The sequence below is a fragment of the Delphinapterus leucas genome, chromosome 16 (genome assembly GCF_059928025.1).
Source record: "Delphinapterus leucas isolate spDelLeu-1000000601 "Yukka" chromosome 16, BTC_Dleu_Yukka2, whole genome shotgun sequence".
NCBI lineage: Eukaryota > Metazoa > Chordata > Mammalia > Artiodactyla > Monodontidae > Delphinapterus > Delphinapterus leucas.
In genome coordinates, this window is record NC_143144.1 from 55,625,069 (window position 1) to 55,642,225 (window position 17,157).

The 17,157-nt window shown below is 38.6% G+C and overlaps 1 protein-coding gene across 1 annotated transcript in view; it reads left to right on the top strand.

Moving 5' to 3' along the window:
• Positions 1 to 16: 16 nt before the first annotated feature.
• CC2D2B (coiled-coil and C2 domain containing 2B) overlaps positions 17 to 17,157 on the top strand; it is a 110,535-nt gene continuing 93,394 nt past the window's right edge. The window contains exons 1-5 of the mRNA XM_089897289.1: positions 17 to 9,150; positions 13,050 to 13,114; positions 14,749 to 14,809; positions 16,073 to 16,149; positions 16,509 to 16,574. Coding sequence (XP_089753415.1) covers positions 13,073 to 13,114; positions 14,749 to 14,809; positions 16,073 to 16,149; positions 16,509 to 16,574 — 246 coding nt within the window. The 5' untranslated portion in view covers positions 17 to 9,150; positions 13,050 to 13,072. The remainder of the gene's footprint in view (positions 9,151 to 13,049; positions 13,115 to 14,748; positions 14,810 to 16,072; positions 16,150 to 16,508; positions 16,575 to 17,157) is intronic.

Genomic DNA, 17,157 nt, shown 5'->3' on the forward strand with positions numbered 1-17,157 from the left:
TGCTACAGCCAGGAGTGAGTGCTGTGCCTCTGAGGTGGGAGAGCCAACTTCAGGACACTGGTCCACAAGAGACCTCCCAGCTCCACGTAATATCAAACGGCAAAAATCTCCCAGAGATCTCCATCTCAATACCAAGACCCAGCTTCACTCAACGACCAGCAAGCTACAGTGCTGGACACCCTACGCCAAACAACTAGCAAGACAGGAACACAACCCCACCCATTAGCAGAGAGGCTGCCTAAAATCATAAGGCCACAGACACCCCAAAACACACCACCAGACATGGACCTGCCCACCAGAAAGACAAGATCCAGCCTCATCCACCATAACACAGGCACTAGTCCCCTCCACCAGGAAGCCTACACAACCCACTGAACCAACCTTAGCCACTGGGGGCAGACACCAAAAACAACGGGAACTATGAACCTGCAGCCTGCAAAAAGGAGACCCCAAACACAGTAAGAAAAGCAAAATGAGAAGACAGAAAAACACACAGCAGATGAAGGAGCAAGATAAAAACCCACCAGACCTAACAAATGAAGAGGAAATAGGCAGTCTACCTGAAAAAGAATTCAGAATAATGATAGTAAAGATGATCCAAAATCTTGGAAATAGAGAAAATGCAAGAAACATTTAACAAGGGTCTAGAAGAACTAAAGAGGAAACAAGCAATGATGAACAACATAATAAATGAAATTAAAAATACTCTATAAGGGATCAATAGCAGAATAACTGAGGCAGAAGAACGGATAAGTGACCTGGAAGATAAAATAGTGGGAATAACTACCACAGAGCAGAATAAAGAAAAAAGAATGAAAAGAACTGAGGACAGTCTCAGACACTTCTGGGACAACATTCAACGCACCAACATTCGAATTATAGGGGTCCCAGAAGAAGAAGAGAAAAAGAAAGGGACTGAGAAAATATTTGAAGAGATTATAGTTGAAAACTTCCCTAATATGGGAAAGGAAATAGTTAATCAAGTCCAGGAAGAACAGAGAGTCCCATACAGGATGAATCCAAGGAGAAACATGCCAAGACACATATTAATCAAACTATCAAAAATTAAATACAAAGAAAAAATATTAAAAGCAGCAAGGGAAAAACAACAAATAACAGACAAGGGAATCCCCATAAGGTTAACAGCTGATCTTTCAGCAGAAACTCCGCAAGCCAGAAGAAGGTGGCAGGACATATTTAAAGTGATGAAGGAGAAAAACCTACAACCAAGAATACTCTACCCAGCAAGGATCTCATTCAGATTTGATGGAGAAATTAAAACCTTTACAGACAAGGAAAAGGTAACAAAATTCAGCACCACCAAACCAGCTTTACAACAAATGCTAAAGAAACTTCTCTAGGCAAGAAACACAAGAGAAGGAAAAGACCTACAATAACAAACCCAAAACAATTAAGAAAATGGGAATAGGAACATACATATCAGTAATTACCTTAAATGTAAATGGATTAAATGCTCCCACCAAAAGACACAGACTGGGGCTTCCCTGGTGGCGCAGTGGTTAGGGGTCCGCCTGCTGGTACAGGGGACGTGGGTTCGTGCCCCGGTCCGGGAGGATCCCACATGCCGTGGAGCGGATATGCCCATGAGCCATGACCGCTGGGCCTGCGCATCCGGAGCCTGTGCTCCGCCACGGGAGAGGCCGCATTGGTGGGAGGCCCATGTACCGCAAAAAAAAAAAAGATACAGACTGGCTGAATGGATACAAAAACAAGACACATATATATGCTGTCTACAAGAGACCCACTTCAGACCTAGGGACACATACAGACTGAAAGTGAGGGGATGGAAAAAGATATTCCATGCAAATGGAAGTCAAAAGAAAGCTGGAGTAGCAATTCTCATATCAGACAAAATAGACTTTAAAATAAAGACTATTACAAGAGACAAAGAAGCACACTACATAATGATCAAGGGATCGATCCAAGAAGAAGATATAACAGTTGTAAATATTTATGCACCCAACATAGGAGCACCTCAATACATGAGGCAAATACTAACAGGGGAAATCGACAGTAACACAATCATAGTAGGGGACTTTAACACCCCACTTTCACCAATGGACAGATCATCCAAAATGAAAATAAATAAGGAAACAGAAGCTTTAAATGATACATTAAACAAGATGAACTTAATTGATATTTATATAACATTCCCTCCAAAAACAACAGACTACACATTTTTCTCAAGTGCTCATGGAACATTCTCCAGGATAGATCATATCTTGGGTCACAAATCAAGCCTTGGTAAATTTAAGAAAATTGAAATTGTATCAAGTATCTTTTCCGACCACAACGCTATGAGACTACATATCAATTACAGGAAAAGATCTGTAAAAAATACAAACACATGGAGGCTAAACAATACACTACTTAATAACGAAGTGATCACTGAAGAAATCAAAGAGGAAATCAAAAAATACCTAGAAACAAATGACAATGAAAACACGATGACCCAAAACCTATGGGATGCAGCAAAAGCAATTCTAAGAGGGGAGTTTATAGCAATACAATCCTACCTTAAGAAACAAGAAACATCTCGAATAAACAACCTAACCTTGAACCTAAAGCAATTAGAGAAAGAAGAACAAAAAACCCCCAAAGTTAGCAGAAAGAAAGAAATCATAAAGATCAGAACAGAAATAAATAAAAAAGAATTGAAGGAAACGATAGCAAAGATCAATAAAACTAAAAGCTGGTTCTTTGAGAAGATAAACAAAATTGATGAACCATTAGCCAGAATCATCAAGAAAAAAAGGGAGAAGACTCAAATCAATAGAATTAGAAATGAAAAAGGAGAAGTAACAACTGACACTGCAGAAATACAAAAGATCATGAGAGCTTACTACAAGCAACTCTATGCCAATAAAATGGACAACCTGGAAGAAATGGACAAATTCTTAGAAATGCACAACCTGCCAAGATTGAATAAGGAAGAAACAGAAAATATGAACAGATCAATCACAAGCACTGAAATTGAAACTGTGATTAAAAATCTTCCAACAGAGCTTTCCTGGTGGCGCAGTGGTTGGTAGTCTGCCTGCCGATGCAGGGGATGCGGGTTTGTGCCCCGGTCCGAGAGGATCTCGCGTGCCGCGAAGCGGCTGGGCCCGTGAGCCATGGCCGCTGAGCCTGTGCGTCCGGAGCCTGCGCTCCGCAGCGGAAAAGCCCATGGCAGTGAGAGGCCCGTGTACAGCACCAAAAAAAAAAAAATATCCAGCAAACAAAAGCCCAGGACCAGATGGATTCACAGGCGAATTCTATCAAACATTTAGAGAAGAGGTAACACCTATCCTTCTCAAACTCTTCCAAAATATAGCAGAGGGAGGAACACTCCCAAACTCATTATACGAGGCCACCATCACCCTGATACCAAAATCAAACAAAGATGTCACAAAGAAAGAAAACTACAGGCCAATATCACTGATGAACATAGATGCAAAAATCTTCAACAAAATACTAGCAGACAGAATCCAACAGCACATTAAAAGGATCATAGACCATGATCAAGTGGGGTTTATTCCAGGAATGCAAGGATTCTTCAATATACGCAAATCAATCAATGTGGTACACCATATTAACAAACTGAAGGAGAAAAACCATATGATCATCTCATAGATGCAGAGAAAGCTTTCGACAAAATCAACACCCATTTGTGATAAAAACCCTGCAGAAAGTAGGTATAGAGGGAACTTTCCTCAATATAATAAAGGCCATATATGACACACCCACAGCCAACATCGTCCTCAATGGTGAAAAACTGAAAGCATTTCCACTAAGATCAGGAACAAGACAAGGTGGCCCACTCTCACCACTCTTATTCAACATAATTTTGGAAGTTTTAGCCACAGGAATCAGAGAAGAAAAGGAAATAAAAGAAATCCAAATTGGAAAAGAAGAAGTAAAGCTGTCACTGTTTGCCGATGACATGACACTATACATAGAGAATCCTAAAGATGCTACCTGAAAACTACTAGAGCTAATCAATGAATTTGGTAAAGTAGCAGGATACACAATTGATGCACAGAAATCTCTGGCATTGTTATACACTAATGATGAAAAATCTGAAAGTGAAATTAAGAAAACACTCCCATTTACCACTGCAACAAAAAGAATAAAATATCCAGGAATAAACCTCCCTAAGGATACAAAAGACCTGTATGCAGAAAATTATAAGACACTGATGAAAGAAATTAAAGAAGAGACAAATAGATGGAGAGATAAACCATGTTCTTGGATTGGAAGAATCAACATTGTGAAAATGACTATACTACCCAAAGCAATCTACAGATTCAATGCAATCCCTATCAAACTACCACTGGCATTTTTCGCAGAAGTAGAAAAAAAATTTCACAATTTGTATGGAAACACAAAAGACCCCAAATAGCCAAAGCAATCTTGAGAACGAAAAACGGAGCTGGAGGAATCAGGCTCCCTGACTTCATACTATACTACAAAGCTACAGTAATCAAGACAGTATGGTACTGGCACAAAAACAGAAATATAGATCAATGGAACAGGATAGAAAGCCCAGAGATAAACCCACGCACATATGGTCACCTTATCTTTGATAAAGGAGGCAGGAATGTACAGTGGAGAAAGAACAGCCTCTTCAATAAGTGGTGCTGGGAAAACTGGACAGGTACATGTAAAAGTATGAGATTAGAACACTCCCTAACACCATATACAAAAATAAGCTCAAAACGGATTAAAGACCTAAATATAAGGCCAGACACTATAAGACTCTTAGAAGAAAACATAGGCAGAACACTCTATGACATAAATCACAGCAAGATCCTTTTTGATCCACCTCCTAGAGAAATGGAAATAAAAACAAAAATAAACAAATGGGACGTAATGAAACTTAAAAGCTTTTGCACAGCAAAGGAAACCATAAACAAGACAAAAAGACAACACTCAGAATGGGAGAAAATATTTGCAAATGAAGCAACTGACAAAGGATTAATCTTTAAAACTTACAAGCAGCTCATGCAGCTCAGTATCAAAAGAACAAACAACCCAATCAAAAAATGGCAGAAGACCTAAATAGACATTTCTCCAAAGAAGATATACAGTTTGCCAACAAACACATGAAAGAATGCTCAACATCATTAATCATTAGAGAAATGCAAATCAAAACTACAATGAGATATCATCTCACACTGGTCAGAATGGCTTTCATCAAAAAATCTAGAAACAATAAATGCTGGAGAGGGTGTGGAGAAAAGGGAACACTCTTGCACTGCTGCTGGGAATGTGAACTGGTACAGCACCTATGGAGAACAGTACGGAGGTTCCTTAAAAAACTACAAATAGAACTACCATACGACCCACCAATCCCACTACTGGGCATATACCCTGAGAAAACCATAATTCAAAAAGAGTCATGTAACAAAATGTTCATTGCAGCTCTATTTACAATAGCCAGGAGATGGAAGCAACCTAAGTGTCCATCATCGGATGAATGGATAAAGAAGATGTGGCACATATATACAATGGAATATATTACTCAGCCATAAAAAGAAACGAAATTGAGTTATTTGTAGTGACGTGGATGGACCTAGAGTCTGTCATACAGAGTGAAGTAAGTCAGAAAGAGAAAGACAAATACCGTATGCTAACACATATATATGGAATCTAAGAAAAAAAAATGTCATGAAGAACCTAGGGGTAAGATGGGAATAAAGACACAGACCTACTAGAGAATGGACTTGAGGATATGGGGAGGGGGAAGGGTAAGCTGTGACAAAGTGAGAGAGTGGCATGGACATATATACACTACCAAATGTAAAATAGATAGCTAGTGGGAAGCAGCCGCATAACACAGGGAGATCAGCTCGGTGCTTTGTGATCACCTAGAGGGGTGGGATAGGGAGGGTGGGAGGGAGGGAGACGCAAAAGGGAAGAGACATGGGAACATATTTATATGTATAACTGATTCACTTTGTTATAAAGCAGAAACTAACACACCATTGTAAAGCAATTATACTCCAATAAAGATGTTAAAAAAAAAGTTCATCCAGAAAGAAAAAAATAATAATACATCTCAGTGAATACATGCTATATGTATTTTAAAAAACATGTCCACTGTATAATAATAATTCCAGGAGTTAGGTGTACTTAAGGAACACCACAGAGTACATATCACTTGCATATGCACACATACTGTATAATGTTGCTATTTAAGAGATATATTGGGTTGGCCGAAAGGTTCATTTGGTTTTTTCCATAAGATGGCTCTGGTAGCACTTAGTTGTTTTTAACTTCATTTGAAACAATTTTGTTAGATTGTATTGTGACAACAGTCATATCACTGTGCATTAAAAAAAAACTCATCGGGCTTCCCTGGAGGCGCAGTGGTTGAGAGTCTGCCTGCCGATGCAGGGGACACAGGTTCGTGCCCCGGTCCGGGAAGATCCCACATGCCGCGGAGCGGCTGGGCCTGTGAGCCATGGCTGCTGAGCCTGCGCGTCCGCAGCCTGTGCCCCGCAATGGGAGAGGCCACAACAGTGAGAGGCCCGCGTACCGCAAAACAAAACAAAACAAACAAACAAAAAAACTCATCAAAATTGGTGAATTTTTGTGTAGCCATTTTGCCGAAATGCAAAATGTTGCCGAAAAGCAACATTTTTGGCATATTATGCTTTATTATTTCAAGAAAGGTAAAAACGCAACTGAAATGCAAAAAAAGATTTGTGCAGTGTATGGAGAAGGTGCTGTGACTGATCAAACATGTCAAAAGTGGTTTGCGAAGTTTCGTGTGGGAGATTTCTCGCTGGACGATGCTCCATGGTTGGGTAGACTAGTTGAAGATGGTAGCGATCAAATCGAGACATTGAGAACAATCAACATTATACCACGTGTGAGATAGCCGACATAACCCAAAATATCCAAATCAAGCACTGAAAATCATTTGCACCAGCTTGGTTATGTTAATTGCTTTGATGTTTGGGTTCCACGTGAGTTAAGCCAAAAAAACCTTCCTGACCATATTTCCACATGCGATTCTCTACTTAAACATAACGAAAACGTTCCGTTTTTAAAACAAATTGTGATGGGCAATGAAAAGTGGATACTGTATAATAATGCGGAATGGAAGAGATCGTGGGCAAGCAAAATGAATCACCACCAACCATACCAAAGGCCTGTCTTCATCCAAAGAAGGTGATGTTGCGTATGTGGTGGGACTGGAAGGGAGTCCTCTATTATGAGCTCCTTCCGGAAAACCAAACGATTAATTCCAGCAAGTACTGCTCCCAATTAGACCAACTGAAAGCAGCACTCGACGAAAAGCGTCTGGAATTAGTCAACAGAAAACGCATAATCTTCCATTAGGATAACGCAAGACCGCATGTGTCTTTGATGACCAGGCAAAAACTGTTACAGCTTGGCTGGGAAGTTCTGATTCATCCGCCGTATGCACCTTCGGATTTCCATTTATTTAGGTCTTTACAAAATTCTCTTAATGGTAAAAATTTCAAATCCCTGTGAGACTGTAAAAGGCACCTGGAACAGTTCTTTGCTCACAAAGATAAAAAGTTTTGGGAAGACGGAATTATAAAGTTGCCTGAAAAATGGCAGAAGGTAGTGGAACAAAACGGTGAATACATTGTTCAATAAAGTTCTTGGTGAAAATGAAATATGTATCTTTTATTTTTACTTTAAAACCAAAGGAACTTTCTGGCCAACCCAATATTTCTAGACATTTTCTCTTTCTCGACTCTCATTGTTCTTAAATTCCTATACCAGAAGAGCCCTAGAAAGATGGGAGACCCTGCAAGGATTTTATTCAGTATGACAGTTTGGCCAAATGATTTCAAGGTTTGGACATATTTATCCGTATGCATTATTTCAGATTATAAGGTGAGTGGAACTTCAGTTCTACTTGTACTTATGCCATAATGTACCAATATAACCTGGAATATTAGTTTTGCAGCAGTTTCTCTACTTCCACATCTCCCCTTCCCCAAATGTACAAGGTTTGTTAGAAGTTTTAAACACTTTCTAAATTTCTCTAGGATTAAAGCGCTAAGCACAACGCCTCACACAGAAAGCGGCCATTAAACATCTGAACGTTTGAATGAATATAAGCGTACGTAACACTGCTGTGCTGCTTTCCATACTAGCAAGTTTCCTCACTTCGCCCCCGTCAGAGTTTCCCAGGACAAGTTTCCAACCACGGAACATTTTATTTAACTCGTTATTTTAACACGGGGTGAGTCACTGGGAAAAGAAAATAAATCAATGTAAGTTGTTTCTTTCATTAAGCGAAGATGACATGTCACAAGTGCGCATGCCCAGCATGCCCTATTTTAAGAGTGCAAAATAATTAAATTGGTTACACTAATAGCAAGCTCTGGAAAGAAAAAGAACCCCTCGCATATTCGGGGCGCTCTTTCAGATGCCACACCCAAAGCACCTGAACTCTAAGAACCTCTCTCCTCGGGGCAAGGCAGAGGCAGGTCCCGCCGGCGAAGACCCGGGTCTTCGCGCTCCTCGGCGACCCGCACGCAGGTCACAGGCTCCGGGGCGCATCTGGACGGTGCGGGCGACCGCACTTCCACGGCGGGCTCGGGAGCATCCTCCCCCGGGAACACCCGCTCAGAGGCGACCCCGGTGGTCACCGCGGGCCCGCGCCGGCCAGGGAGCGCGCGGCCGATACTCACCCGTTGGCAATAACGGTTCTTCTTCACCGCAACGCGAGAGGTGCGGGGTTCTCACGACCCAGGCCACCCGGCTCTCAGATCTCTTCCAGAACAGCCGCCGGGGCAGTTGCGGCCACTGGAGCACAGACGCAGGCGGCGGGTGATAAAAGCCCGTGGCTCCCGCCGGGCGCTCTAGGCGGAGACCGGGCCGAGCCCCAAGCCCACGCAGCCGGGTGAGCAGACGTTGCGCACGGAAGATTCCAGAAGGCACCGGCTCCTCGCGCGCGCCGGGCCCGACCGGCTGAGGGGCCGCACCGCGCATGCTCCCGAACCGCCTCGAAGTTCAGCTAGGAGGAGCAAGCGCCAGGCTAGCTTGTGGAGCGGACGTCGGGAACGCTGCGGGGCGGTTGGTGACCTCTCAGAGTATGCGGTGAACGGTGCGTCCTGCCTTCGCTGCCCAGACGTAGCAAAAGTGCAGTCCATCCAGGTGAATGTCTTACTGCCCCAGAAAGCCTCCACCCTTCCCTGTCAGACGCTCCAGTATTTTGTCTGGTTGGAGACCGGCTCTGTGGGTTCCCCGGCCACCAGGGCCAGACCCGCATGGGCCACTGGGACTTGTAGTCCCCGGGACCTGGCCCACCCATTAGTCATCCCCTTGGGAATTAATCGGGTTGAGAACAACTCCATTATATAGCTTTCGAGAGCAGTGGTTGATTTACTTCGAATCCGGGTCCGTATTATTTATCGAGTCCCTACTGTGTGCTGAATACCTTGCTAAGATTGGTGGAGGGTAGAAGAAGATGAGTTCATGCCCCAGCCCACTGTAGGGTAAGCAGCAAGTGGCCTTGTAAGGTAGACTGTAATGAACAAAAACTACGTATTATTATTGCTAGTGGAGGTCCCAGAAGGACCGGAGTCAGAAAAAAATTTCCTGGAAGATGTGGGGCTTGAATCCGGCTTTGAAATGTGGAATGCTCTAGATTACGGGAGAAGCTGGAAAAATCAAATGATGGAATTGCGGGGAGTATAAAGAAGAGTTTGGTCTGGGTATAGTTGAAGGTTTATGAGAGAGTGGTGAGCAAGGCTTAGGTGGGGAAGTGGACACAAGCGTCTTTTGCCCTCACTTACAGAAAGGGCCTTTGTTTTGAGTTTCTCTCCAGTGGATACTATATAAGTACAGGCACCCAAGATACATCTTCAGGTTTAAATAAAAGATAACACCACAGGACTTACTTGTGTCCAGTTTCTGGACCTCATGGCCCTTGTTGCTCTATGAATTAATACATTTTTATCAATCCTATGATGAACTTGTGGGTAGCAAAATTACATTGCATTGTGTGTTGGATATAATGTTTCAAAATATACTACAGTTTTTATAATTTGTTTTGTCACTTATTCAATTTTTTTTAAATTTATTTTATTTTTGGCTGCATTGGGTCTTCGTTGCTGCATGCGGGCTTTTCTCTGGTTGCTGCGAGTGGGGACTACTCTTCGTTGCAGTGCGTGGTCTTCCCATTGTGGTGGCTTCTCTTGTTGCGGAGCACGGGCTCTAGGCGTGCAGGCTTCAGTCATTGTGGGATGTGGGCTTAGTAGTTGTGGCTCACGGGCTCTAGAGCGCAGGCTCAGTAGTCGTGGTGCACGGGCTTAGTTGTTCTTCGGCATGTGGGATCTTCCCGGACCAGGGATAGAGTCCCGTGTCCCCTGCATTGGCAGGCTGATTCTTAACCACTGCACCATTAGGGAAGCCCTCAATTTTTATATACCAGAAGTTTCAAGGGAAGTGGATCCAGTCTTTCTTGACCTACAGAAGCAGGTTGTGATGATTTCCGACTTAGTCCTGAGAGCAGTGGATGATTTAGTTTTGATGCCTTTCAAAGATGTGTACAAATTCACAGATCAGAAAATTCTTTGTCAGACTGTTGGTTCCTCGGTTTTCAGTTTAGAAAATAAGACCACAGTTAACTAAAAGATATTAAATTTCAAACTTAGGTAATGGAACACCTGGGAATCTTGATAGTTTTCATGAAACAATGTGAAATAATGCTGTGTTACACTTAATTGTGGAATATTTTGGTTAAGTTCCACCTTTTCCATATCCCAGTACCAGTAAAGGGTAGCTGGTGACATGTATTTAATAAATTTTAATTTGAAAAACTGCTATCCATTGCTTTAACTTTATCATAACTTTGAATGAGACTAATTTTTTGGCATAGCACCCCCATTCAAATCAAAGAAATCTGGGAGAACATGATTTGTCAAACATTGCTATAAGGGAGTTCAGAAAAGATTCATGATACTATGTGACAATAAATGAACAAAGATAAAGATGAAACTGGGTTTTGGACTGAATTCTGTTCTGCTAAGGAAGAAAAGTGGATTAATACATTTGAAGTTATTTTCAACAAGAGCTGGGGAAAAACTGAAGGAAAAACAAATTTCTAGTTAGTTTATACTTAACCAAAGAAATATTATTAGATACCAGAATATGCATTTTGTGATCATTTCATACACTAGAGATTTTCCTGTAATTTTGTTCTGCTAACACTCCTGAAACCAAGTGGCAGGTGGTTGAATGTTAAATTTACACACAACATAGAATAGGCTTTAGGAAATTTTATTTCAGGAATCACCATAGTGATAAAGGCATTGCTGGATGTATTTGCAGAACCCAGAGATTTCTACATGCTAAGCAAGAGGCAAACATTTATACTTATAAAACACTTATAAAAATTGCCTTCTGTTTGGTATGGACCAGAAAAGGTTGAATGAATTACCTCACTTTAATTCTCAGGCTTTGACTGTGGACCTCCAGTTAATCTGATACAAAAATAGCTAATCTTCAATTTCCTTGTCTTTTAGAAAAAGCTGTAACTACAAGAACTGTAAATTAGCAATATTCTTGAAGAGAATATTGGATTTAACTGTTGGAGCCAGTTTTTTAATACAGAAAGTTGAATTTCTGTAAGAAGGTGGAAGTCTGAGTCATAATTTTTCCTTGCTTCCGCATGTGATTTTTCGATAGGGCAAATGCAATTTTCATCCAGATCTTCAATTTTATCTACTATTTTGCCTATAATCATTTATTTATCTTATAGTATTTATGAGACGATAAATAAACTAGTTTAGAAACATCTACAGGTCTGCAAAAAACGTGATTAATAATTTCTTCTATAATAAGATTTTTATTTAATAATTTATTATAATTTAACTATCTATAGGATGTGTCACTGCTAATGTTTTCCCTAGCTTTAGCAGATAAAATTTGCAGGTGTAGGCATCAGTAAGCCAGGTACTGATTTGAAGTTCATTTTTCATTTTAGAAGTTCTTGCAGAGTGGAAAGTAAATTCAAACTTCTCTTTTCCCAACATTCTATTCCTGTTGTGTCCATTCTTGGTATGTTGGTGGGAAAAATCTTAAAGGTGTTGATTCTTTTCAAGAGTCATGGAATCAATCTCTTAAATGCTTTTTTTTACTGAGTAAACAAAGGAGTTAGCTAACTTAGAACTGGTTCTCTTCTGCTCCAAGTCAGTTCAGTATTGTTAATCACTTTTTGGACCTCTCACCTTAATGTCCCATAAGCAGCCTCTGAAAACTGAACTGTTTAACTCCTTCCCCAATTATATTCGACAATACACAGAATGATACTACCTCTCAGTTACTCAAGCCCAAACCTTAGAGTCCTTGATTTCTTCCTCACTTTGTCCTACACATCAAGTTGCTCACCAAATTCTGTGAATTCTACCCCTTAACTGAATCTCCATCTTCCATTTTTGGATTCAGGTCTCCAGAATCTCTCATCAGGACTATTATAATGGCTTCTTAACTAGTTTTCCTGCTTCCAGGGAGTATCTCTTTGTTTAATCAGATTTTTTTCTCACTGTAAAGTTTTATACTTTTTTGGGGGGGGAGGATCCCAAATATTTTCATTGAAGTTATTCCTATGTATTTTGAAAAAGTTTTGTATTGCTGTTATGAAAGTGATTTTTTTTTCTATTATATTTCTAGCATATAGGAAAGCTGTTAACTTTGCCATACATTCTCTTGTATTCTGCCACTTATCAACTTTCTCATTTTTTCTAAAGTTTTTTGATTGAATGTCTTGGAGTTTCTATGTATAAAACCTACCCTCTACAAAAGAATCAGTTTGTTGTCTCCTTTCCAATAGTTTTACCTCTAACTCTTTTACATGTCTTATTGGACTAACTAGAATTTCTATTAAATACTAAAGGTGATCAACAACTAAATACTAAAGGCAATAGTGTGTTTCTTTGTTTAGTTTTTAGTTAAATTAAAAAATTTAAATAGCATGTTTATCTCAAGCATCAAAATAATTTTCTCTCAGTAATATGATATATAATTCTTAAAAATATTTCTTATTTATTTAGAAGGTGGAAATGAAAGAACCATCATGAAAAAGATTTCAAAGAGAAAAGAAGATATTTTTAGAAAAGTAAGGTATTAATGGAGTTTATAAGGATTTTGATTATACTAAATAGCTCAATTGTAAATGTAAGAGAATCTTGAAAAAATGTGATATATTTGGTTCTATATACAAATCGTATAGTTCATATGTTAAAAAATAATAAGAGAGTTTACAGATTAGTTATACTCTTTGGTCTGTCAATTATGTAATAAAGTATTACAGGTGAGTTGTTTATATATTTATCTATTTATTCCCTTATTTAAATATTTATTTCTCTGTTCTCTCAACCAGCTAACAATCCATTTCCTGCTTTGCTAAAAAAAAAGAAAAAGTTTTTCTTTTTTAAATCAATGAATGAGTGAAACATTTTTAGGACTGGTATCTACGTGTCACCTAGAGTAACTCCAATTAAGATTCATGTTTTATTCCTGCCTTCTAGATGGGGATGGGAAGTTATGAAAAGTATATCCAGAATGCTGGGTGAGATTATTGGGAATTGAAGGAGACATCTATCAATCACTTGCTGGGGTTGATGTCCTGTCACACCTTCAAGGGTTACTGTCTCCTTGGTCAGGAGTGAAGTTAGGTATTTTTACTTTTGTTGAGGAAAATACTGAAGGTTTAGTAAGAACAGAACATCTTAGTTCATACTGAACTTACTCAGTAGTTCTTAAGTGTGGTACAGGAGCCACTGGTGGATTTGGAGTTCTTTCAGAAGGTCTATAGACTAAGCTCTTACTGTGATCATGTCAGTATACCCTGCTTTGGCTTTTGACACGAATCCATGTTTTTACTGTGATTGGAAATCTGATGTGTGTCTGCTTGCTCTTCCCATTCCAACTGCACATTAGTTTGGTTAGCATGTACAGTTGTTATTTAAGGAGTCTTTTGCTATTCTATTTTTTCAACTTAAAATGAAAAACTTATCCATATTGTTCTAAAAAAACATTTAATGTTGCTAGTATGGTTTAATTTTAGAATATTGAGGTTTAAAAAGTGGTAAAAGAAATAAATGTTCATTTTAAAATATTGAATTTTTGATAATGGTAGTACATTCAATTAGAAATACCAGTAGGCAACTAGAAATATGGTATTCAGGAGAGCAGTCAAGGTTGGAGACAGATTTGGGAAGCCATGGGAATCCATGCACTCTCCAAATCCTTGGAATGTGCCCACATTTAGGCTATGAGGAGAAGTGTGACCAAGAAAGGATACAAGGAATAAGTGGCCAGAGAGGTATAAGGGTAGAGGAAAAGGATATAGAAAGCTTTTAGAAAGTTATCAGATGCTACAGAGTACTCAAGTAATAGCTAACATTGATATAGTGTTGAGTTTCAAAGTATTTTCATATGTTTGATCTCATTTGACCCTCCTAAAAGGTATATGAAGTAGGCAGTATATGAACACCAACAACTATCTACTGGATTTTATCATTAAAAGGTTCTTTTTGATATTACAGAGAGCAATTTTTTAATTAAAAAATCTGTCATATATAAAGAGCTCATACCCATTGATAAAAGGATGAAATTTAAGAAAACAGGCAAAGGATATGAATTGTCATTTTAAAGGAGATGACTTTCAAAGGGCTGATAAACCTATGAAAAGATGTTAAATGCCAAAACAAAAAGATACAAGGTAACCCTTCCCCCCTTTTTTTGCAGATGTCAGAAGACACAGATAACATTGCAGTAGAAGAAAATGTAGACAATCATCTCCAGAAAGGTTCTCAATAAGTATACCACAGCTCTAATACTGTTGGACTTAATTTTTAAAAGATATAAATGACTAATCCTATCCCAGGGTTTCATTTGGGAACACAGTTTCTTAAGGGATAAGTTCAAACAGAAACTAAACTTCCTATATAATACAAGTGGGTATAAGGAAATAATGGTAAAGTCAGTGCATGTAATAAAACTAAGTTTTGTTTTCTCTTTCTCTCTCTGCAAACATGGAGAATCTTCTTGTTCTTCAGACTATGTTACACCATAAAGATACAGAGATATAGAACCTGTTTCAGGAAGTTTCCAGGTCTCAGGGAGAAAAGTATATAAATAATGGTTGACTCCTGCTTCATTTATCCAGCAAATATTTATTAAGCACCTACTATGTGCCATCTGTCATTCTAAGTTCTGGGAATAGAGTATAAACAAACCAACTAATAATTTTTAAATTTTATCATGGAATACTGCAATTAAGAATGAAGATTCTCATGACCTATACTGATTTAGCTTTATGCTTACCCTTTATTTCCACCATTTTCTATTTAACCTTTAACTACTCAAAGGCAGGGAGACGAAAAAGAAAAATACAAGGCAAAATGACCAGTAGGTCCTCCATTTTCCATTGTACCTAGGACTGCATAACCCCTGTCTTTCTCAATCCATACAGTAGATCATCTGGTGGATGAGAAGAAAATAACATGAGGCTTGGAGTACACATAGCAGCTGGAGCCTTCTTTATACCCAGCAAGACTGTTTCATTTCCTCTAAGAGCTGGCAGTATTATACTGAATTTACAAAACTGACATAAGTAGTTAGAATGGATGCTTGGAGACTTACCTCTCTTTTTTTCAGATTCCTTTCTCTTCAGTTTAATCAAGTTGAAGTAAGCTGGTTTTGATATTTGTATATTCTGTGGACTGTAGAGCACTTTATATAGAATATTACTGTTTTCATTGATTTTTTTCCTAAAAGGAAAAAGATGAAGGTTTGCTTACCTGAACCCTTTTTTTTTTTTTTAGCCTCACTACAAAATTCAGTCCTGACCATGCATGAGTATTTATTCCAGATGGAAGAGGGGGAAGTTTCTAAGCTTTATTTTCTAGGTTCTAAGCTCTCATGGGGCAATGATCCAGTCTTCATAATTGTCATGATCCAAAGAAATGTATGCTATTTAGCTATTTAATAAGTACTTTTGATGCTGTTGCTGTTTAATTATATTATAAGAAAGTATCATGAACTCCATATTATGTTGGCTTCTTGATAGATTTAAATGTGGAAGAAAATCAAAACATAATAGAAACTCTGAGAGGCAAAGTAAGAGAAAAGCTAAAAAATGCCAAGGTAATATTACTTTTTCTTTCCTATTTTCAAATTTACTGTTTAAATCAACATATATCATGATAAACTTTTCTTTATCAAAAAAGAGCTAAAATTCTATTTTAATATAGCTCCTTAAATCCAAAAAGCTTCAAGTTATTTTCCATGCTTTCTATTTCCAAACTTGAAGCCAAGAAAAGTTAAGTGATTTGGTTATGGTAACTAAATTTGACATCTCAGGAGAAAACATGTATACTTTTTAAAAGAAAAACTTTGAGAAGTCTTTGTTTTTATCCATTTTGGGCAAAAGACTTATAAACACGATTATGTCTGTATCTGTGAACATTAAGTTTTCCATACTATTTATTTACATTGTGTTTCAGATTAATCAAGGCAAAAAATCTTCAACTCAGCTGCTCATTGATGATAAGATATGTCAGTGGTCTAAGGTGAATAATTTTTTTAAAAAACTTTTTAGAACAGATTTATTGAGGTGTACTTTACATAGCGAAAATTCATCCATTTTAAGCGTATGATTCAGTGATTTTTAGTAAATTTACACAATATATAATCAACATTATAATCCAATTTTAGACCATTTTGTCACTCCAAAAAGATCTCTCATGCCAATATTTAATCACTCTCTATTTCTACTTGACATTATTTCTTATCTTAAAAAATTATAATAAAATATTATAGGTGATCCCCGAATTACAGATTTTGTTCTGAAATACAATGTGTAATCACATATTTGGAACTTCAAATGACAAAATCACTCACATCTTGGGTGAACTGCATTAATTAGAGTAAAGGCTAAGCAGCTTTAACAAAAAGATTCAAAGTAAAATGTCTTAATTAAGATAGAAGTTTTATTTCTCTCTAGTGTAATAGATAAGTAGTCCAGGCTACTAGGAGAGTTCTGCCATCTTCAACACTTAGTTTCCATCTCTGAGTCCAATGGCAAAGCTGCTGTGTCTTCATTTGCTAACCAAAGGGGAGGGAGGAGGAAGAGAGCCATAGGATTGCAGATTG